This window comes from Seriola lalandi, unplaced genomic scaffold (assembly GCF_002814215.2).
Source record: "Seriola lalandi dorsalis isolate HSWRI2012SDOR001 ecotype SW California unplaced genomic scaffold, Sedor1 jcf7180002052929, whole genome shotgun sequence".
NCBI classification, from domain to species: Eukaryota; Metazoa; Chordata; class Actinopteri; order Carangiformes; family Carangidae; genus Seriola; species Seriola lalandi.
This window is the reverse complement of record NW_019523482.1, coordinates 20096-43199: the sequence shown is the minus strand read 5'-3', so window position 1 is coordinate 43199 and position 23104 is coordinate 20096. Positions and strand designations below refer to the sequence as shown.

The 23104-nt window shown below is 40.4% G+C and overlaps 1 protein-coding gene across 2 annotated transcripts; it reads left to right on the top strand.

Moving 5' to 3' along the window:
- The first annotated feature begins 222 nt into the window (after positions 1-222).
- col8a1a (collagen, type VIII, alpha 1a) lies at positions 223-22486 on the top strand. Of its 2 annotated transcripts, none has more exons than XM_023400723.2 (3): positions 223-349; positions 17983-18286; positions 18575-22486. In XM_023400723.2, exons 2-3 carry the CDS (start codon positions 17992-17994, stop codon positions 20509-20511), a joined length of 2232 nt encoding a protein of 743 aa, XP_023256491.1. In that variant the 5' UTR covers positions 223-349; positions 17983-17991; the 3' UTR covers positions 20512-22486. The 2 variants fall into 2 exon arrangements, with proteins under 2 accessions (XP_023256491.1, XP_023256490.1); XM_023400722.2 differs by lacking the exon at positions 223-349 and adding an exon at positions 8807-8916.
- The last annotated feature ends 618 nt before the right edge of the window (positions 22487-23104 follow it).

The following is a 23104-nucleotide window of genomic DNA, read 5'->3' as shown; positions in this document are numbered from 1 at the left end:
CTAAATGATTTAAGTTTTTTAATTTTATGGGTGATTTTGTGCAGCAGGGTGAGGTACCTTACAGGTGTGTCCACCCATAGCCTGAGAATAAGTTAGCAAGGTAGCAAATAGGGTCTGTTTTTTTTTTGTTTTTTTGCACTTCCATGAAGTTGGAAGAAATTAAGAGACAGAGTCAAGCTCTAAAAATGCATGATAATACACTTCTCTGCCAGGTCTCCAAGCCCAGTCCAAGCTAACCCTGATGACATCACCATTGTGACTCTCTTCAGGCTAATGTTTCAACCAGACTAAGAGAAGCGTCAACATCTCCAACAACTGCCTGCTTAGGGTGGCTCCATCATCTTGTCAGGCAAGTACAGTTTATTACTGGCTTCTGTGGTTGTGGAAGTTGTATTTCATAGAAAGAAAGGTTGCTGCAGGGGCTGTGTCTGACTGTAGTTTTATTTCAGTATTTCACAATAAAAATGTGACCGATTTAGGGTGTGATCGGCTGCTGTTCTGTGCCTTTCCGACGCTTCCAGGTCTCTTATCATTATTTAGCCGAGGGATGTGTTGGATGGAAAATAAATGGGAGGTAGCGACTCTGCCTTGTTCGCTGTGTTCCGTCTGGCTTTACCAGTGACCACCAAATCAAGTAGCATGGTTGGGGTTTGAGAGGGTCTGTTAATCCTTGCAGAGTATGTGGGATTTATACACAGCATGACAGGAAGTGTTGCCTGGGAGGGTCATCTCAGAGGTGGAACATCCTCTTGCCTTAGACAAAGTGAGAGACGTACTTGCAAATAGTACATAAATCAGAGTGTCATTTGGAGGAGTTGAAATCAACCATCATCTGTACACATTGTGCATGTATTGGCACAAAGCTATGAAGACTATTAATCACGCCAAGGCAAATATAAAATGTTGACTTGTGCTGTCTATTTGTGTGTGTGTGTGTGTGCCCATGTCTGATTGATTATTTTCAGTATTTAAAGCACATTTTTAAAGGTGAGTGAATAAATGAATCTATATTTAATGCAGAATTTAAAAGTATTAGATGATTCAGTCAATCAGTTATTTACAAACAAACACATCAGAGGAGAAGACAGGACAACCAGAGGACAGGAAAACAAAGCAGATCTGTAACACCTCTTCACTTTTTCTGTCCATGTCTGACCTTGTACTAAAAAACTTTATGCCCCATACCCCCCTGTAAATATGTATATCTGTCACTAATGTGTTTCACCCACTCGCCTAAAATCTGACCAGTAAATCAAACGTGAAGAATCTACAGACTGCCTGTCTCCCTCTGATATGCCTCACAGTATACCGCTCATATCATTCATTCTGTTTGCCGGGTTGTGGATGCAGGTGTCTAGGAACGAGGCAGTCGTACCACAGTGTGATGAGGGAGTATGGGGGGGTTCTGTACATATGTGTGACTGTAGGCTGTTTTGGATTATCTAGTAGGTGTGACTTTAGATTCCCATAAAGATTTCCTCCACTAACAAAACCTGTGCACAAGGCCCATGCTCACAACAGCAGAAACATATTTTGGGAAATATGCTTGTTTACTTTTTTACCCCAAGTGAGATGAGAAAGGGTGTCCAGGTGATTTGATAACTCAAGCCAGTTGACTTGCTCATGTGAGGGTTAAAAAATACATCCAGGGTCAAAATAGTTTTGTATCTCTTACATTTACATCTCGTTATCTTGAACATAGATTTTGGCTGATGTGAGGCATCTACATTTTAATGTATTTTAGCCACTTCTGTATTATTTGGTGATGCATATTGGAGTTTTAAGAAAAGTCTGACTCTCCCAGCAATAAGTACCATATTCGCCAAAATATAAGCTTACTGATCCTTTTACTTCACATTTTTGGAAAGAAATTAATTCACCAGAAATCTTTTTTCGTCATGGCAACTTTTTTGAGTAGTGAGGAGTGCAAGAGACTACAATTAGAAATTCATTAATTACATTACAGTAACTAATCCCAGTAACGCTGGCTTGTTCACTGTCTTAACAGGAGTTTGATGGAGGGTTGATGTCAGTTTGGTCTGTATGTTTTAATGGGCAGACTGGTCCAGGAAACTATTGAAGTGCAGCGTCTGAACCAAAAGCGGAGAGATGCAACTCCAAAGTTGTCGTATTTAAATCGTGTGTGTTGGTCAGCTGATGTGGAAAGTTTTAGCCACAGGTACATTTTTTAGAGGTTAGCAGCTGGATAGTCAGTAAACCCCCCCCCCAAACTGTGTGACTCTCTACTTCCTGCTACAATCTCTCTCTATTTCTTTCTACATGCTTTGAATACAAAAAATGCAGCGTGTGGATACTGAGGATGCTTAATGGAAGTGCCAACTTCTCTGTGACACAGTCATAGCCTGGACTGTTATTAATATTTCAATTGTCTTACATTTACATTTCTGTTTTATGTGCATCTTTAGAAACAAGATAATGTGGAAATTAATCAGTTTAGGCACACATGTGAAATTGGCATAAATCTGCTCATCTCCCCCTCGGATAGAAAGCAAATAAGTGTATTTCCCAAAATGTGAACTATTTTGTCAAAATATACAGATCACAGACATCACTCATGCTCACATTCCTCTCAGACAAAGATACATCTGACAAAGATGATTCAGCTCTGTTTGTTTTTGATGTCCTGTTATATATTTCATTTGGATAAACTGCTGTTTTTACAAGGGTCCATGAGAAAGAGAGAGCCTTTTGAATCAGACTCGACCAAGCCACCTCATACCTTGTAAACCCTGTACCCGTCTCTCTTGGTGCAGTGATGTCATCATTGGACAGCCCCGGGTGAGAGACAGGAATGTTACAGCCTGTCGATTGAGGCAAAGGATTGTGGGCTGGCTGCTGTGTATGCATGTTTTTTAACATGTGGTATGAAGAGAGACTGTGCATGTGTACGTCTCTAGTATGTGCATGTATAGGGGGCTTTGCTGCGACACTGCTGTGTGAAGACTTGTCTAGGTACAACCAGCTGTGAGCGGGGGAGTGTGTGGACCGCCTGTACATTCACAGCAAACTCACAAAGCTAAATAAACACACCACTCACTTAGAGACGCAGATACATGTACAGTACAGTAGGATGAATACGCAACTGTAGCCACAGGATTTGTTGCTGGTTCCCTGGGTAGACAGAGTGGAGACTGTGGTGTTTAGGGTCATAATGACTGGTCATGGTGGTTGGGCCCGAACCATGGGAGCCCCCTGTGAGGAATACATTACACATTTAGTTCCACTTCGGGAGAAAATTAGCTTAAATGTGTGATCCAGCAGTTTGTGTTGTCCAAATCCAAACCAATCCAAAATCTGTACAAATATTGTATGTATGACAAATGGCTGATAATTTTGAGATAAAGTAAAGGCTGTGGGATTTTGACTTTACTGGAACGCCTCACTTTTTAAAACCCCACAGTGTGCATCTGTTTCATTGGGTGGAGGTCTGTGAGAGAGGGAGGTGGCAGTACAAGTCCTGGGAGCCCCACTGTGTGAGCAACAAGGTTATTTTCTTAAAAAACTGAATAACAAACCTCTGGCCTTGTTGGTGGTGAGAGGGGTATTTTTGAAGTGACACAGGGGACTCTTAAACCCAATGATTTATGACTAGACCTGTGGTAGGGGGGCAAGGAATGAAAAGTACCCACCCTGAGTGTAGCAGGTGTGGGGTGAAAGCTGCAACACTGATGAAGCCAATGATGAAGAGAGGGCAGGACTAAACTAACCTGAAGGCAGCTGTAGACCTACAGTAAATCTGTTAGCAAGCCTCCTGTGAAGGAAAATATGAAGATTTACATTGATTTTACTACATCAAATAAACAGTTCTGTGGATGGTAGATAGAAAACAACAAATACTATAAACTGCTATGATATTCAGCCGTAGGGAAAACCTTCATCTGATCATGACTGTTTTTTATTTGGTCTGTTTTCACCTAAAAGTCTCAAAAAAAGTGCAAAAAATTCCAATCCAGTGAGATTATTTCAGCCTTTAAAACTGAAGAAATTAGCATTGGTATCTTAAGACATAATATGGCAAATTCTGGTGTTAGCATTATGAAAAATGACCCTTGATTCTTGAAAATTCTTGAAGGAATTTGATTTGTGCTAGATACTGGTAAAACTCATCTGGTACCTACTTGTTTATTTATTTTTCACTCATTTTAGGAAAACAAGGTTTTGGTATGAGACTACAGCTATGCTATACTAATGTCAACACTGTTTACCATGTTCACCATCTACAGTATTAGTATGCTAAAATTTTCCGATAAGCTGATTAACACGACGAGCAGCCGAGGCTGATGGGAACATTTGCGATAAACCAAACTACTGGTTCATTTGAAATTTTGACCAAATTGTGGCAATAGAGGAAAAGTCAAAGGATCACCAAAGTCATTCGGATGAATGCTTTGGTGACCGCAAAATCCTGAACCAAACTTCATGGCAACCCATCCAATAGTTGTGGAGATATTTCAGCATGAGCCAAAGCGGTGGACCGGCCAATAGATTGACATTGCCCGTAGAGCCATGGTGCCAGAGTGACTCTCCTCCTGACATGAGTCTTTTTGGTTTACCACCTCCATTGTCCATGTGTAGGGTTAGTTCAGTGTGACATACGGGGTCAGAGAAGGAAGGTCAAGGTTCACTGTTCTGGGCACTGGGGCAAAAGTTCAAAATAGTAAAAGTCTAAAAAGAAAGAAGCTGATCACACACTTGTTGAAAAGCATTGTAGGTATAACCCTGATTTACTTGTTGTCTGCTGAAAGAGTCCCCCAGCAGCTGGATGCCCCTGGGTGACATCATGAAGAGGTAAATATTAACTCAGTGTGAGATCAGAATCTGGCAACGGGGACATAAATATTTTCAGACTATATTTAGGAAATTACCCAGTATGGAGATGATTTTGTTTAAATAAAGGAAAACAGCAGTTTGATTACTGACAAGGAAGGTATTATGAAGATTGGCATTCCCATGTTGATGGCACTGATTGATTAACAAATCACTAGTATTTTTGGGTGCTTTCCAGCAGAGCTAAATTCCACAGCTCTCTGTCCCTACGGGTGAGGTGACATGGACACTTTCAGATGTTTACTTTTGTTTGCACTGCAAATTCCAAGATTGCCTCATGGTGAAGAGGGACAGAGTAAGGAATGTGGACGACTTACAAACTCAGATGCCGTAAACTCATCTGAAAATGTGACAGCACTATGGGACCGCAACTCAAACTCATCTTACACTGTTAAAAACAGATTCTTAACAGAGAGTTACTGTGGTGATGGGCTGATTGTCTCCGCTTTATGACTGTAAAATGTAAACTCAAAGCAGTGCAAATATTTAGAAATACATCTATAGTCGTCGTGCTGCACTGAAGCTTGCTGGGACCCCGTAGGCCTTTGGACAACATGCGCATTCATTCACAAAACACAAGCATGCACAGTTTGAGGAGCAGAGGTCATAGAAAATAGTGTGTGAAAGTTGGAGACCATGAGCAATAGATAGACAGTGATAAATGACAGACTGGGCACAGATTGCTCTGTAAGTTACAAATACTAATAAGAAAACTTCAGCACATTTCCCCACACTGACAAGCATACTACATCTTCTGCCTAAATGCCATTCTGTCTGCCATCTAACTGTTTGTACTATTAATACGTAGTATTTATAGTATGACCAAACAAGTGTTTTTTCTCAGCCTCTAAGTGGTGCGCCACTGGAACGCTTAGGCTAAAACACAAATACCTAGTGTAACTCTCATCAGGGGCTCTGGACAATGTCATGCATAATACGCATCATAAACTTTCTCAAGGCACAGAGGAGACGTGCCAGCTGGTGGGAAAACAAAGACACTCTATCTTATATACTGCATGCGATTCTTTGTTTGGATACGTGCAAACGAAATATGTTGTTAATCATGTATGTGTGTAGATTCTGGGTTATTCCCACTCACAATATGTCTAACACAGGAGCGAAGAGCTTCATGCGTCCGCCTGCTTCTCATGAAGACTCACTTGTGTTTCTAATCCCAAGACTGCAGCCATGTGCGACACTTTGGGGCGATGCAACAAGCTGAACAACATTTGAATTCTTATGGAGTCATGTGGTGAATGCCAGAGTATAATAGTAACTCGTTTTTAGCTCTGTTTTGGTCTCCACCAACTCCTTACCTGCTGAATGCTTCACTCTGTTCATCAGCTGGTTGCTTACTTTGTGTGGTTGCTGTTTGTAGCAGGACAGGTTGTGGACAGTGGGTTTATCAGAGCTTTTATTCTGAAAACAGCTGCCTGCTGCTGCTGGAAACAAGGTTAAAAAGGTTAACTCAGCAGAGTTGAAGAGACTGTATAATAGGATGATAATTATTTGTAGGTTCACTACTATAAGCAACTCCTTTCACATTACATACAGTAACTTCTTCCATTGTTAATATAAAAATAATGATTAATGCAGCTTTAATTTGTGGACCCTTTCTGGTAGAAGAACAAACTGAGGACTTTGCAGCATTGAAATAACAGCACTGAAGCAGTGCTCAGGACCTGCTTTCACATGCTGCAGCATACAGTACAACAGGTGCAGGCCGGATGGTGAGAGGCAGTTGTGAGGCCCATTGAGGCTTCATTAATGGAACAGGAAGAGATTTGAAGCACAAGGGCAAACACACACAACTCATTACCCCCTGGCTATCGTGTACCTTTCACACCGCAACTCAAAGTGTGTGCCTGTGTGCGTGTGTGTGGTGCATTCATTGCATTTATATGAGTTTTGTGTTTGAGTGGGCGGGTGGAAAACAATTACAAGCTATGCCCCTTAGAGATGAAAACTGCATTAGAGTATTTGGACTTTAGGTTGTACGTTACGTTACATTTACAAACACCGTAGCATTGAAGCTAACATGATGACTTTAAAATGATTACCTCATTAATGAAGGATGATTTCATTAGAGCGTTTTCACACAGATATAAGACAATACAATTTTATTAGTCTAATGTTTTTGGTTTGTCGTATAAACTCGACTCGAAGCAGTAAAAATGTTTGATCCTGCTGAGACCATCATTGAGGCTGACAGTCCTCAGCTACCATATGACGCCAAAGACTGGTAAGCTGACTAAGCTGACACCTGGCTGTTGGAGATACAGCAAGGCATCCACCCTTTTACGCCACTGTGTCACTTTGGAACTGCACGCATCCACTATCTCTCATACTCACGCACATTAAGCCACCCTTAACCACGACCCACGTCCAGGACACACTGCTGGCCTCTGTTCTGTAACTAAAATCCCAAGAGCAAAGAGTGCAGTGATTTACGCAAAGGAAATAAAACAGAAGACACAGACATCATAGCACAGGTACAATATTGTTCATACTATGTATAGTTAGGTGACAGGACGTCACAGTTACGAAGTTGTTGTACACAGGTGTCAAAACTGCCCTGGAAAGTATCCGTCGTCACAGACCAACAAAGAACCTCTGAGAGAAAGATTGTTTTCAGTCTGTGGCTGTGACTCAATGCTGCGTCTGAGTGCTCATCATACAGCTTTTCACCACGTTTAATTCTGACTAAAGTTTTCACCCTCTTGCTAAAATAGGTGTAAAAGCAAGAACGTTATTTTTCCCTCTGCTTTTAGACACATGCAGATGTTAAATTTACACTGGTGGTGATCCTCGCATGTTCGGGAAAAAAAATCATGGCAAAATAGACTTTTTGTATGTTTCAGCGGTAGAACAAGTGCTTAAATAATTTACTTAGAAAACTAAAGAAGTAATACCACAATGAAAAATTAAATACACTATTATTGTATATATTGTTCAAGTGTTGCATTCCCATTTGACGTAATTAATTTTAGGGTATTAGTATTAGAATTAAAATATAGTTAAGTATCAAAATGAAATGTACCAGAAAAATGAAAAGTTGTCACTTCAGAAAAATTTTAATTATTGATATATTAATGTATAATCTCTACTTTGATGCTGTATTGGTCAAGGTGGCACCAACTCTAATAACTCTATACTGTTAGATTTGTCTAACTGCAGCAAAGGATCATGTTTCCATAGTTTGTTGCCTATTTTTAAACCTTAATTGTTAGATTTTATAATGATTATATAATTATAATTATTAATAAATAATAATTATGTTATAAATTAAGTAAGCAAACTATTATATTTATATTATTACATATATATGTACTGTGGGACCGTAGCTGTCAGACAACTGTAATAATATAATATAATTTGGAGGAATAAAAGTAAAACTTACAAAAATGAATACTTGAGGTACCATTGTCACTTTCATAATACATATATTTAGTTACCTCTCCCCTCTGAGTAAAATTTTAATTGTACAAGTGCTATAATGTCTTTACATGCAATAGTTCACATGCGGTAAATATAGTCCCTGGAAATACTTAATTATGATCTCAGGTGTGTATATGTATGCATCCTTGGCAGTTTTAGATGTTTTTTTCCCAGGTGTGTGCCAGGACAGGTGATCTTGAACAACCAGCTCCAGTGTGTCTGTACTCAAACACAAGGTTAATGATTTATTCTGCTTTTTATTGCATTCAGTGGCCAGTATATCACAACATTAATGAGGGAAAAATTCCTCTTTATCATTGTCATCCACTGTGGGCGCTCAGCAGGGGGATGTGAGCATTTTTTGCCACTATAAATTATGGCATACCATTTTCGGGAGCTATATTTATTCTCAGTCAAGTCCCCATTCCTCCCTTCCTCTCTCTCTTCCTCTCTCTCTCCCACCCACCGGGGTGGCTCCACCTTCCAGCAGATATAAGCTGTGTCCACAAGGTGTGCGCCTGTTATGAGCACATATCCCAGGGTCCCCTCTGTGTGGTTTCTGTCTGCCTGCTATTCTGTCTGTTAGTCTGACTGCAGTGATTATTTCCCCATAAACGGCCACTCACAAAGGTAAGCACTGCTATATTCTCACAATATCAAGTGTTTCACAGGCATTTGATTTTAACCGATTATAGCAGTTCATTTGTGATTGATACAAGCATTTTCTTTTTCTTTTGCATGAAAGTTTTGTTTTATTGCCTTTAATGAGTTGTTTGAGCATTCTCTGACTTAGTTTCCAGTGTTGTTCATTACATACTAACCATCCAATAGATCTTCTAACAAGTAAACTTAGTCTGGTAATTTTGCAGGAATGCATAGTGAAATTATTTGAGTTTGACTGGTTGAATTGTTGATCACAGAGCGACTCAATACAGAATTCAAAATGCCCCCTTCCCCACTATTTTAACATGGTTCCAATTTCAGATTTGATCAACGTTTTAAACGAAAGCGCCAATATAGATATATCAATGAAAATAAATGTTAATTAATGTACATAATTCTTATTTCTAGTCCAAAATCATATGTGTGTTCTTCATAACAGAAATGAAATGAAGTGTCAGTGATAGCTGTTTTGGGCTGCTGTGGGATTTGATAGGCCTCACAAATCTGGCCTTTAGCTATGGAGTTAGCATCATCTCTGTACACCCTCGTCCTGCAGAGAACATGTCCACAGCAGCAGTGGGGTTTTATCAGGCAGCTGCATGTACAGCATCCCTATAGTTAAGCTGATTTCTCCGGGGCTTCAGAGAGCTTAAGTGTGTGCTGTACATCCCTCTGTGAGAGAAAGCCTCTGCTGAAGGCAAATATACATTCAAATGTTTTGTGTGCATGTGTATGAGCGTGTGCATGCAGAAAGCTGAAGCCAAACTGTCAGATGTATGTGACTGGGGCAAGACCAGCAGTTTGGTGAGAAGAGGCTACAGAGCAAACGCGGTCTTTGGCTCTGAGCAGCTCTGTCTCTCAGTCCTGATTTGCTTTATGATGCTCTTTCTCTGACAATGCTCCTCAGTTTGGGGCCTCATCCATCACAGCAACTTTTAAATGAGTCACTTGCTATAAGCTAAAATCTTCACCACTTGATTTTTAATCAGTACGACTCCTCTTGGTCATACTTTTAGGAGGAGTGTGCAACCTGAGGAATACATCAGAGGGCTCAAAAGCCTGAGAAAATGTAGGTTTTCAGGCCTGTTGCTGTGAGGCTGTAGCTGAGAGGTGATTTGTACTAGTTAGTAAAACATAAATGTTCATAAAGCAGTGTGGGTTTTCAGGACTGTTGCTGGCCATTCATATGATTCCATATCCATGCAACTCAATCCTTTTCCAGAAACTACAGTCCTTTAGTTGCATGTCCATGAATGAAAATTTTAATGAAATATTTTGATGCACTTTGGTTATGGGGATTGGCTGTTAGTATGTGGCATCAATGCATGTGGTATCTGCAAGTTTTATTGTAGTCTGACACATTACACAGCATAAAAATAAAATCTATTAAACAAGCCTTTTTTTCTATTGATTACAAATTCTTCCTTTCTCTCTCATTTCTGCACATTCCGTTTCTTTCTCTCTTCATACTGTAAAGTTGATGTATTGGACCTGCACTGACCTTAGATTGTGAGAAGTGTTACTACAAAAAAAGACCTTAGATATGGATGGTCCTGTGCACAAGAGGTAAACTTTCAAATGGTGTGTGTGTGTGTGTGTGTGTGTGTGTGTGTGTGCGCGTGCGTGCGTGCGTGCGTGCGTGCGTGCGTGCGTGCGCATGTGTGCGCATACAACATTGTACCTCCCTGTATACATTATTCAACAAACTTTAGGAATGTGCAGGACAAAAAGGGACAAAAAGGCCCAATGAAAACCAAGAATGATGGTAGGGTAAAGGAGAGGGAAAGAAGTAAACACTTTGGTCATTTAGCTGCACAGCTGTGTACGTGTGTGTACGAAGTTTGTTTGAACGGGTACGTTTGTAGCGTGACTTGAAGTGGTGTTAATTTTACGAGGTGTGCTTTGTGATAAAAGCTGCGTTTAGGGAGCCGAGGAGCTGCAAATGTTTTTCCCTTTCACAGAAACCACAATGTCAGGACACTTACCAAGATTGAGTGCACGGGTACAGCTGGCTTAAGTATGAATTTGTAAATGGTTTGCAGCACAGGGAGGAAGGCAGAGTGGTTTGACAAACATGTTCTGTGGGATTTAAACACTAGTTTTTGGTCAGGCTTCCTGTCAGCAGGATAAACTACAGTTTATGTAAGACCTAACTTGGTTGAATAAGTGACTATTTCTGCTTTTGCAATGCTGTCTTTCTACACACACAAAAATATAGCTCAAGCAAAATGTTCACATAAGATGATCCAACCTCAAATCTTTGCCCAAATTTAATCAATACCTCCTGCATCTCATCACCTCTGGACTTTGCTGTAGTTCTTTTCTCTACTCTGTTAGCAAGGTGGATTAAAGAGACATGCTGTCTCGCCCTCTGACCTCCACTGCAGTCTGCAAGGTCACTGAGTGGCTCCAGGTCACTGAACCGGGATGTTTCCAAAGTGAGAAAAAGGCCAGTGAGGGCAAACAGACAGATGGAGACAGAGAGGAGAGAAATGAGGCAGAGGGTGAAGATGGTGAAGAACAGACATGGCTCTGTTCACACAGAGACATAGGAAGAAAGGGAGACTGTGGGAAGAGAGCCGTCTGTATCTGACAGAGGAGAGAGAATAGACAGATGTGTCTGGAGACGTGAACACAGTATACCCAGGTTATATTTCCAGAGATTAAAAAGTGCTTGAACTAGGCACACTGCTTAGTTGTGTTTATTCGGTAGTCATGTCCCATTAGCTGACACACTGTGTGTGCATCAGATTGTGTAAGCTAAAATGCGTTTGCGATTCGTGTGCGTTCGTGTGCGTTCGTGTGTGTTCGTGTGCGCGTGTGTGCATGAGCAATACAAATCCAGGGCACCAGATTCAGTTGTGTTTCCTGAGTGAAAAATCGGCCAGAATTCACTCAACCACTATGTGTACTTCTTCCTGACCCACATTGCTGAGGTCTGACGTGTATGATGGAAATTACACCAATTTAAAAAGACATGAATTACATTTACCTTATTTACAATATGTTTACAATATGTATGAAATTATTCAGGTGACACTGCACTCCAGAGCTCACTGTTACACAATATAATTACCACGTAAGTATTATGTTCAGTGGTAGTCCTGACACTACAAGAATTGAAAGGTAATTCAAAGTAAATTAACTTCTCAGTAGCTTTCTTGAATAAAATGAAGTCATTTTTTCTCTTTTTGTAATGAGCTAAAAACACATTCTTCCACGATGTTTGAGGAATTTTTTTCCAGTGTTCTGTAGTTTTGATATCCTTATTCTTTCTTCACACATTTGTTCATGGGTTGGCACAGCTGTGGCGGTTTTAATGACATTATGGAGATTGCAGCTTGTATAAACTGCAGTAACACCTCAGCTTCCGCCGGCTGAAAGTTGACTCAGCAAAAAAAACAATACAGCTTACAAACATATGATACCCATGAGTCCTCTCAAGTCGCACACCTGATGGACAGTTTGCTGTATTTGGTTTATGTAAAATGTCAAAAAGATGGACATCTGGAAGTAGTCGAGGAAACAGAGGCACATACATACGCGTTCATACACACATGACACATAGACATACAGTGTAGACTGCTTTCAGGTTTGCTTATTTTTGAGGCTGTCTGGGCCAGGCGGGACATGCTGAGAGCTCAGTGGTGTATGACCCGCCACACATGATTCTGGCAGCAGATGTTGAAAAATTCGGGTTTGAACCACAGATATTTGTACCTCTTTGTCCCCTTGGGGTTGTTGTCTAATGGTAAATGTGTCAGGTCAAATTTGAATTACGGGATGGGATGTTGTGAGTGTGAAAAAGTAAATGGAAATTTTTGTCAAACTGTTTATATTATAGTGATAAATACAAACAATTATAATATATTTTTTTTAACAATCAGCACATTTCATACCATTCACAGCCTGAGCAAATGTGATAAAGTTGTCCTACATGGGCTTTTTGAGCCGTGCTGGCAGCATGGTTCCAGGGAGGGTCAGCTGGATCACCACTTATGTCCAAATTGAAATACTGTATCTAAACAACTACTACTGCTATGAAATTTTGTACATACAACCATGATTCCCAGGGGATGAATCCTTGGGACTTTGGTGAGTTTCGTCCAGCGCCACCACCTCTCACAGACTACGACAAACAGACACTCATGTTCACCCACTGAATTGTAATAACTTTTTGTCCAATTTGTCCAATACTTTGGTTTATGACCAAACACTTACAAAACTAATGGCATCCCCGTCAGCCTCAACTGTATTTTGTGTTTAGCACTGATAAGCAACTATTAACATGATAACACACTAAACCAAGATGGTGAACATGGTAAACACAAGTACTGCTTCACGGAGCCGCTGGCATGTATGTAGACTTTCAGTACTATATAGTGCAATAAAATATAAATATGTAATTATACAAGACACAGGTGATTTTTTATACCATAGAAATGATAATAAATGTACCATTAATTTAGAGGAAATCACTTGATTAGTCATGAATACATTACTCTTCGCTGTTTCAGCTTGACTTTAAAATGATCCCAGTTATGATCCTTTTTTGAAAATATGTGTCCATTACACAGGATGTTGTGCATGTTTGTGCATTTGTCTACAGTTCTCTCAGTATTTTTTCAACTGTGCGTGTGTCTTTTCCTGTTATATTAACAAGCTAGTATGGGAAGGGTGTGAACTGAATGATATACTGGTGAAATCTGCCTGGTATGAAAATGTAGAACATGGTTTCTGTTCATGTTTAATTACTGTTACAAATGACTGCTTCTCAGAGAATCGTCATTGAGGGAGACAAACTGTTTCACACTTGTGTGTGAAAAATTAAACTGTAAATCCTGCAAATGTGAGAAACCGCTCACAACACGCTACTCATGCCATCACAACTTCTCAAAGCTGTCGCACATTTATTTGTGACTTCATGTCTGCCATAGGCATGAATATAGATGGAGGGATGACACTAGTGCTTGAAAATAAATGTAATGGGTATAACAGACTTCTTTATAGTCACTTTGTTGTACCCTTCTCTCTTTCTGTTTTCTGTAATAACAACTTAACTTGGAAATTGCTGGTCAATGTTTATGTCAGAGTCTGAAAGTGGCTCTACTGTATGAACAAGTCACTCGGGAGGCAACACTTATGTAGAATAATGTGTTGGAGAAAAGCACACCAGGTAAAGACACAAGGTGTTTCCATCACTCTGTGGTCACCATGACAATGTTATGGCGTTGCTATGTGACACTGAACAGACCTTCGTTGTGCGGGTCCCTCTGATCTGTAGTTGCAAGTTTTGTTAGAATATTTCCACCCCTTTTAAAAACACCTATGCGCACACACACATACCAACACTGAGCTGGGACGTTCCTAAAACGTAATAAAACCATCACATTTTCTTGTCTGGATAGATACACATTATATATCAGCACTATATCACCAAATACCCTGCCATCTCTCTAATAAGCTAAAAAAACAAGAAATAAGCATATTTACATTAGATACATTAGTCATTACATTACATCAGAATGTGATACAGATGGTCTAAATGTCTAAAATGACAATGGTTAAGTGTTTGAAAGGTGGTCTTGTTACGAGAATGTCGAAAGTGATGAAATATGAATTTTGGTGTAATCAATTAATTCAGCTGCATGTATGCTATAAAAATTTCTTCATCCTGTTGTGGAAAGTAGAGGAGAGTGAGTTTTTCATTTGATAGTGGATGAAAGTTAGCACCTTTTTCACAAAACCTCAAAACGCACTCGGGGTCTTGAAACACTTATGAAGGCTTTCTCACCTCTAAGTATTAGTTATCAGACATGTCTGATTATTTTAACCTGACAAATGTCTCAGGATCAATGCACCTCTTTCACCGACCCCCCACATCCAGTCTCCACTCTTCGCAAGTCTTTCATTTACAGTACCCGAGAGTATGTAGTGCGTACAAGTACAAAGTGTCACCTTTTGTAAGGAACTATCAACGTTCTTTGTTGTTAAAGACAAACCAATTCTAAAAGATTAAAGTGCTAATGTGAAATGTTTTAATGCTAGACTGTTAACAAAACAGGACACATCTTCCCCCCTCTCCGCACATATTTCCATTATCTCACTATCTTTATTAGTCATTGTTGTCCTGTATAATGTCCGTTTCAGCAGCCTGGGAACCTTAATGCAGCCTCACAAACACAATGGGAAAAGGTTTAATGCTAGGGTTGGCCTGTCTTACACTCAGAGATCTACTTTACTGGCCATTCCTCCACTTCTGTTTATTGTCTGCAGACCTCACAGATTCATAGAGCTGATCAGGGTGCTGGGAACAGGCCACAGCTTCCGCTCGGTGGTCAAAAATAGGTTCCAGTTCTTGTTGGGAAAAATCGGCAGCATTCCTCTGGACTCTTTGGCATGTCTGGCCTCTGTCGTTGTGGAAAATAGGTGGGCTTCCTTCAAAGGCCAGCTCTCATTAGGGGAGACAGTGGCACAGCCATGTCAAAATCAGCAGTCGACTGAGAAAAGGTGAAAGGGCGGAAAAGATCCAAGGAGTCAGTGATGGAGTGGACAGTAAGGATGTTGTTTAGGATGTGAATTAGAAAAGCTACAGATGAGTTGGCTGTAATAAAGTGTGTGGTGGGAGATGAGTCGATTATGGCTGAGCTGGATATGGTAGTTGTGAAGAATGACCTAATAACACACGCAGACACTCAGAGGAGCAGCTGGGATTCTTATTCATGGGTTGTGGAGCCAAGGAAAACCTCTTTGCTTCTCTCTTTTACTTATTTAAAGCAGAAAGCTCAGGGGTTAAATAATGCAAGTAAAAAATAAATAGCTTGTCTGAACTGCTTAGAAGGATGACAACTCTCTTCTCTCAGAAATGTACTTGCTGGACCAGATGTCTGAATGCTGGCCAAAATGAGAGACATCAGACAGGCACTGTCACATGAGTGGGTTCCTCCTCACGAGTTTTGAGCTGAGAGAAAGTCTTGTTTTGAGGTTTGACATTGGGTGTGTGTTGCTTGTAGTCCTGACATGCACCTACTCTAGTTATTTGTACTAAGTTATTGCAATTACTGGGCACTTTCCTGTGTCATCTTCTTACTTTACTTTTAATGCCATTAATGGGGATTTTCATTTTCTTGGGATTTATTTGTTGGGCAGATGCCTGACTGAATCCATTTCAGTAATGCAGGAACGACAAGAATGCCCTTATTAATACCATTGGAAGTGGTGTACACACACCAGTGAGTTAGCTAGGAGGTGGCAAAAATACTTCACACACTTGTAAAACTTAAAAAATAAATATAGAAAAAGCTTAAGTGTCAAGAAAATGAATGCATGTTCATACAAATGTTCTTATTTTAATGTCTCTACACATCATGTTCATTTTACAATTCAGGCTATGTAAATCTTCTTTGTCATGTACATTGTCCTAACTGTCTCTGTGACAAAAAAAATCTGTATACCTTGTAATAATGTGCACATCAGTATGTTACAACCACAGGACTGCACACCTTACCTCTGTGAAGGTGCAGTGCATTATTGGAATCGCAGATATCAGAAAAGATTCATCATAGCACCACCAAAGTTTCAGCCCAGCAATTGAACATCAGTTGGAAAATGAAAAAAAGATTATTTTTTTTTACATTTAGTATAGTGCCCTCTTGTGGACCACTGTGGTAAATGCAGCTTACCCCAGCCCAGTCTTTGAGAGTGACACATTGTCATTTGTCTCATGTATAATTTTAGAGCGAGGTTTAAACGGCATAAATGGCATACCACTGCTTACAATGCTTACCATACACATTTTACCTTAGACTCAGCCAAAGTTGAAATCACTAAAATATGAAAGTACAGAGCCAGTAGACATAAAACATAGGCAGTTCAATCAATAAAGACCATAAATAAGCAAAAGAACACTATTGCGTTATATTGTTACTTGAACACATTTGTAAATCAGGAAATTTGGCAAAATTTGCTGCAGAACACATAATCAAAAGCCTGCATACAGTCATTTAATTTTTCTGCACCATCTTAGTTAGGAGTTAGAGGATGTCAGATTTAGAACAAAGGCAATTAGAGACATGTCTGAGAGGTTATTCCCAAGAAGATTTCCTGAAGTTCATATTCCAGTCCTATTCAAGTCCATGTGATTGTGCTTTTCATTAGTAGAGATATACAGGAAAGGACTGATAGTTCAGTCCGAAATATATAAAAAGTTGGAGCAATTTCAGCCCTGCCAATTGTGATGTTCAAAATTTGCCAAATTTACTTTTGTTGTTGCTGTTGTCATTTTTATTGTTGATGTTTGTTTGGCAATTACCTATTACCCCCATTCATATGTGTTTAGAAAGGTACTTAAGGAAATAACAATGAAGTTAAGTGGTCTGACCAATAAATGTCATTTAGGCTTTAAAACATTAACAACTTTTTTTTCATTGTTTTGTTATGTAAATTGTTAATGGTTTCCAGTAGGTTATATTGTTTTGGGGGGTTTTATAGAATAGTAGAATAAGTAGTTCATAGTGGGAGAAATGCTTCAGTCAATTGCCAATGGAATACACTAAACCAGCCCAGATACTCATTAAATCTATTTTGTTTATATTTATGAATGCTGAACAGAGTTGAGAAAAAAAGAACTGAAAAACTTTTTGATTCTTGTCTGCCTATGACAATATTACATAGGTGACACAAACTGAACAGAAACCACTGTTCACAAGACCAATGTGCAATGTTTAGTTCCAATGTATAGCCAGCTGAGGGAGACAGAGTGTGGCCTGCAACAGCCTTCACTGTGCAAATGAGGATGTTCACTTGAAGGCACTTATGATCTTTCAAGAAATTCTAAACTGTTTTTATTATTTTTTATTGTGTTTTTAATCTTCTGTAAAGTGTCCTTGAGTGCTGTGAAAGGTGCTGCCAAATAAAATGTATTATTATTATTATTATTATTCATTATTAATGTTTGATGTACTTACTAACATACAGGATTTACAAAGAGATACACCCCTGCCTCATATCTTGTCTTCTCTACCTTCCATTCAGGCCTTGGCCATGCCTCCCCTCCCTGCCCCCCTCTTTCTGACACTGCTACAATTTGTAGTACTTACTTGTGTGAGTGGTGGGGCATACTACGCACACAAGCAACACCCTCAGCAATACCAGCCAGTACAACAATTCCAACACATGGGGATGGGCAAAGATGGCTTTACCCAGCAACAGTACCATGGCAAAGAAGTGCCCTATATGCAGTATCCCCATTATAGAAAGGAGCTACCCCAGATGCCCATGCACAAGGGCAAAGAAAATGCCCGTAAAGGGGCCGGATATAATGGTGGTCAAGACAAAGGTGAGAAAGTTCACTAACCAAGAATCTTCCATGAACATTTACATTCAGTTCTTGAACAAATGTGACATGACTTACTAAAACATGCCAAGGCCACAAACATTTCTTTATTTTTCATAGCATATAGTAAATAATTTATTTGTATTTGTTGTTTCCTCAAGTGCCAGAAAAGAAACATTTATAGAAAGTATTTTCCAACCAACTGGCAACTTTGGCAACTTGATAACCTAAACTTTGTCCATGTATTGTCAATTTCATGATTTCTAGTTTAATGTTTCTCATTCGTCACAGGTCAGACAATCCCCAGTGGAGCTGAGGGAATTCCTCAAGGGGAACCAGGCCCAGCTGGGCCACCTGGACCTCCTGGACCTCCAGGACCTCCTGGACCTCCAGGAAATGGACAGCCAGGACCCATGGGACGACCTGGACCTCCTGGTCCACCGGGAGTGCCTGCTGTGGGGAAACCAGGTTTGCCAGGACTGCCAGGCGAGGCAGGAGGAAATGGTGAGGCAGGGCCACAAGGAAAAATGGGCCCAAGGGGTGAGGAAGGGCCATCTGGACAGCCAGGACCTCAAGGTCCCCCAGGACCACCTGGGCTACCAGGAATAGGTAAACCAGGGGTGCAGGGTTTACCAGGCCAACCAGGGCCAAAAGGAGAGCCAGGTCACAAAGGTCTGCCGGGACTACCAGGATTACCAGGACCCAAAGGAGATAAAGGGATGGGTCAGCCAGGACAACCTGGTCACAAAGGGCTCCCAGGGCCCCCAGGACCAGCTGGTCCAAGAGGACTGCCTGGTTTTGGAAAACCTGGATTGAATGGGGCACCAGGCCCACATGGGCCACCAGGAGAGAAAGGTCATCCTGGAGAGCAAGGGCCAGCTGGGGCACCCGGTGAAGGAGGACAGCCTGGTCCACCAGGACTACCTGGTCAAGGAAAGCCAGGTCAAAACGGTCTGCCAGGACAGCCAGGCATGCCAGGTGCAAAAGGTCATCCAGGACCACCAGGTTTGCCAGGAAAGCCAGGACTGCCTGGATTTGGTAAACCAGGACTCCCAGGACCAAAGGGTGATAAAGGTATGGGTGGGCCACCTGGACCTCCAGGACCAAAAGGAGATAAGGGCCATGGAGGACTTCCTGGTATGCTTGGACCCCCTGGACCAAATGGTACACCAGGTCCTCCAGGGCCTATGGGAGCCCCAGGAGGTTTAGGTGCACCTGGCCCCAAAGGAGACTGTGGAGAAGGAGGGCCTAAAGGGCTTGATGGAGCCAAGGGTGATGCAGGTCCTCCTGGGATACCTGGTAAGGATGGTCTGCCTGGAGACCGTGGAGAGCCAGGGCCAAGAGGTCCTCCAGGACCAAGTGGTGCCAAAGGAGATGGTGGGCATAAAGGTCTACCTGGTACCCCTGGTCCTCCAGGACTTCCAGGGCCAAAAGGACAAGGTGGATTGCCTGGTAATGTTGGACCTCAAGGTCCTAAAGGAATTCCAGGAATGGATGGCACAGCAGGACCATTTGGGCCTCCTGGTCTTCCTGGGCCAAAAGGAGATAGTGGTCCACCTGGTCTGCCAGGTATTACAGGTGAGGGCAATCCTGGTCTTCCTGGTCCTATAGGACCACCAGGAAAAGAGGGCGTATCAGGACCCCCAGGGCAAGCAGGTCAGCCTGGACCACCTGGCCAACCTGGCCCACCTGGATCACCCGGTCTGTCTCCTGATATGGCTGGAGTACTCTCTGAAATGGGTCCTGGACTAGATGGTATTAAGGCTGGTAGTTATGGTAAGAAGGGCAAGTATGGAGGCAATGGTGCAGAAGTAATGGGTGCCAATGGATTGGAAATGCCAGCATTCACAGCTGTAGCAACAACTCCCTTTCCACCTGTGGGCACTCCAGTTGTCTTTGACAAGCTCTTGTACAACGGTCGCCAAAACTACAACCCCCAGACAGGAATTTTTACCTGTGACATGCCTGGAATTTATTACTTTGCCTACCACATCCACTGCAAAGGAGCTAATGTTTGGGTGGGTTTGATGAGGAACAATGAGCCAGTGATGTATACATATGATGAATACAAAAAGGGTTTTCTAGACCAAGCGTCAGGGAGTGCGGTATTACCTCTACAACCTGGAGACACTGTGTACCTTCAGCTGCCCTCAGATCAAGCCTCAGGACTTTATGCTGGGCAGTACGTGCACTCCTCCTTTTCCGGGTACTTGTTGTATCCAATGTAAAACCACAAACTGCAGGGAGAGAGAGGCTTCAGTGAGAACAAAATGGGAGCATATTTTTGTATAATATAAAATATGATCATAAGTTACCTTAGACTGAGCAGTCTTTTTTAATGGAAAGTCAATCAGTCATCACCAGAGAAGAGAGGACAAGATAAAATATTTCAAGGAAAATATTAAGTATGACGGTCTGTATGTACAGCAGTTTTTATACTGTAAACCCTTATAGCTGTTTAATTGGGAGAGTAAAGATTTATTATTTTACAGCATGGAGAAAAAGACATTCAAAGAACACCTAAAGATAGCTCCAGATGTATTTTCATACATAAGAGTGAAAAAAACTTAAGAGTTTAATTTGTTATCAGGTGCAAACACATGAAGGGAATGTGTGAAGTGTATACAAAAGAAGATAAAAAATAAACCATACAATTCTAGTTAGGCTGTTGCAACAGTGTCAAACGTTGTCCCTGGACCTCTTCAAAACTGGCAGCTACCCCATGTGCTAAGAATGTGAAATACGGTAGAAAACATCAAGACATTCTGGTAGGAAATTTTTATTTTTGCATGCATACCTTTGTATAAATATAGTCTATATCTCTCAATTGATAACAGCAAATATGTAAAATGACAAGAGAGAATGACAATGCAGATCATTAACAGGTCTACATGGCAGCAGTTTGTATGTGTTTGTGAGGTAAACACATTTCTGGTTCTGTGACCTGCAAATGACTGAGTTTTGGAGAAAGGTTAATTGTATACACTCTAATTCAGATTTTTAAAGGATCCATCTTCCAAGCTCCCCATTGGATTACCAAAAAAAAATTTAACTTACAAAATATGGGTGGGAGCAACCTAAATAGCTTTCACTTAAGGTGTGTTACATACAACAGGGGCAACTGTTATTGGTGATTCACTAATAATGGTAATTAATGTGCTCACTTGAGGGAGCACAGAAAAAATAAGATCAAAATTAAGTAATCACACATGAAATGTTACCAAAGCAAGTGTGTTGCTGACTGACAATTGCTCCCATGAGTGAGAATCAAAGAGTAAGAATGTATTATTCATTTTATGTTTTAATGTTTGCATATAGGTTTATGGGTGTAGTGCTGTATAGAAACTTTTATGCTAAAACTCAATGGTCAAACAAACACACTATTATCCCCTGAACTATGAAAACCACTCCTTTCACTAAATTTAACACCACAATATACAGATAATACAATACTTTACAGCATTTCTGTGTCACTAACCAAGCCGTAGTATTATACAGGTGTAGGTGACAGATGCTGATCTGTGAACATGAACAATTGTACAATTATTACTACAATGAAATGTTATGTACAGTGACTCTGCATTTGATTAGCTTCTTTTCAAAGCAACTTGTCACCTGGCTGATGTAATTTAAGATTCAACTGTTAATATTCTGTAACTTGTTTGTAAACGTTGATTTCAAATTAGAAAACCATCATACATAATCATTTTGTAGTTGTAATGGCAGTGTAATACTGTAAGGAAGTGTCATATGTGAAGGATTATACTTTTGAAATTAAACTCTTAAACAGTGGGACTTGGTATTTAACTAGTTCCTCTTGTATGATTTATTTAGAGGTGAGATAACTAAATTAGGTTCCATAGTATCCATTGTGCACTTCATTCAGTATGTCTTGCTGCCAGGTTTGTGGAGAACACATATAAAATTGCCTTACAATGAATAGACTCAAAGAAGGTGTTCAATGTTTCAGCAATTCTTAATAACAATTATGTCAATAATTTATTATTTTATCTGCTGATCACTTACATGCTTTGAAATGAACATCAAGCACACATAGTTTTAAAGGAAAAACAAATATTTCTCTATTTAACCGTGGTGCTAATATTTTCAGTGTAACCAATGAATTTATGTCTTAATGTTTCATGTTTGTTATTATTGTCTATGTTGTTTTTTCTAAATAAAAATTGTTTAATTAAAAAGAAATTGTTGACATCTTCTTTCTAAGCTCCCAGAAGGGAAACCCTTTTGAAAGAGGCTGGTATATCAACTAAAAATTCAATGTGAGGGCTTATCCATGAAAAAGTGCGAGAAAAGCCAATTACTGAAAAATGTTAAAGATAAAAAATAAGATAAAAATAAAATAGGAATGATAGATACAATAATGGTAGGTGGTACTGGGTGCTGTGATGTTGTGGAGTCTGATGACTGATGGCACAAAAGAGTCCACTAAGCGCTTTGAGGCACGTGGCTGGATTACAGGATTGTCGGGTCGCATCTGTCCTGGTTGACACTTCCAAAAAACCTGTTTGGTTTTTTAACATTGATCCATCCATCTAATAGTCAGGCTCTGATTTCATGGATTTTTTGTCTTAAAGAAGGTGTCAGTTTTTTGTATAGCTAATTAATCTTATCTGAAGAGAAAAAACCCTATATGGATAAATGATATATATGATAAAATCAAAAAAGAATTGCTTCTAAATGGCTGGTACAGTAACATCCAGGAAAAGGATTTAAACCGTGATGAGAGGAGAGATGCTGATGCTGTGTTGGAGGAGGGGGACTTCCTGTTTGAAGAGGTTGAGCGCATGCGCTGAGCTGTTG

Bases quoted from the DNA above. Each gene is read 5' to 3' on its own strand.
- col8a1a (XM_023400723.2), top strand. From the start codon at position 17,992: ATGCCTCCCCTCCCTGCCCCCCTCTTTCTGACACTGCTACAATTTGTA. The intron at 18,287-18,574 runs GTGAGAAAGTTC...CATTCGTCACAG, and splicing joins TAATGGTGGTCAAGACAAAG to GTCAGACAATCCCCAGTGGA.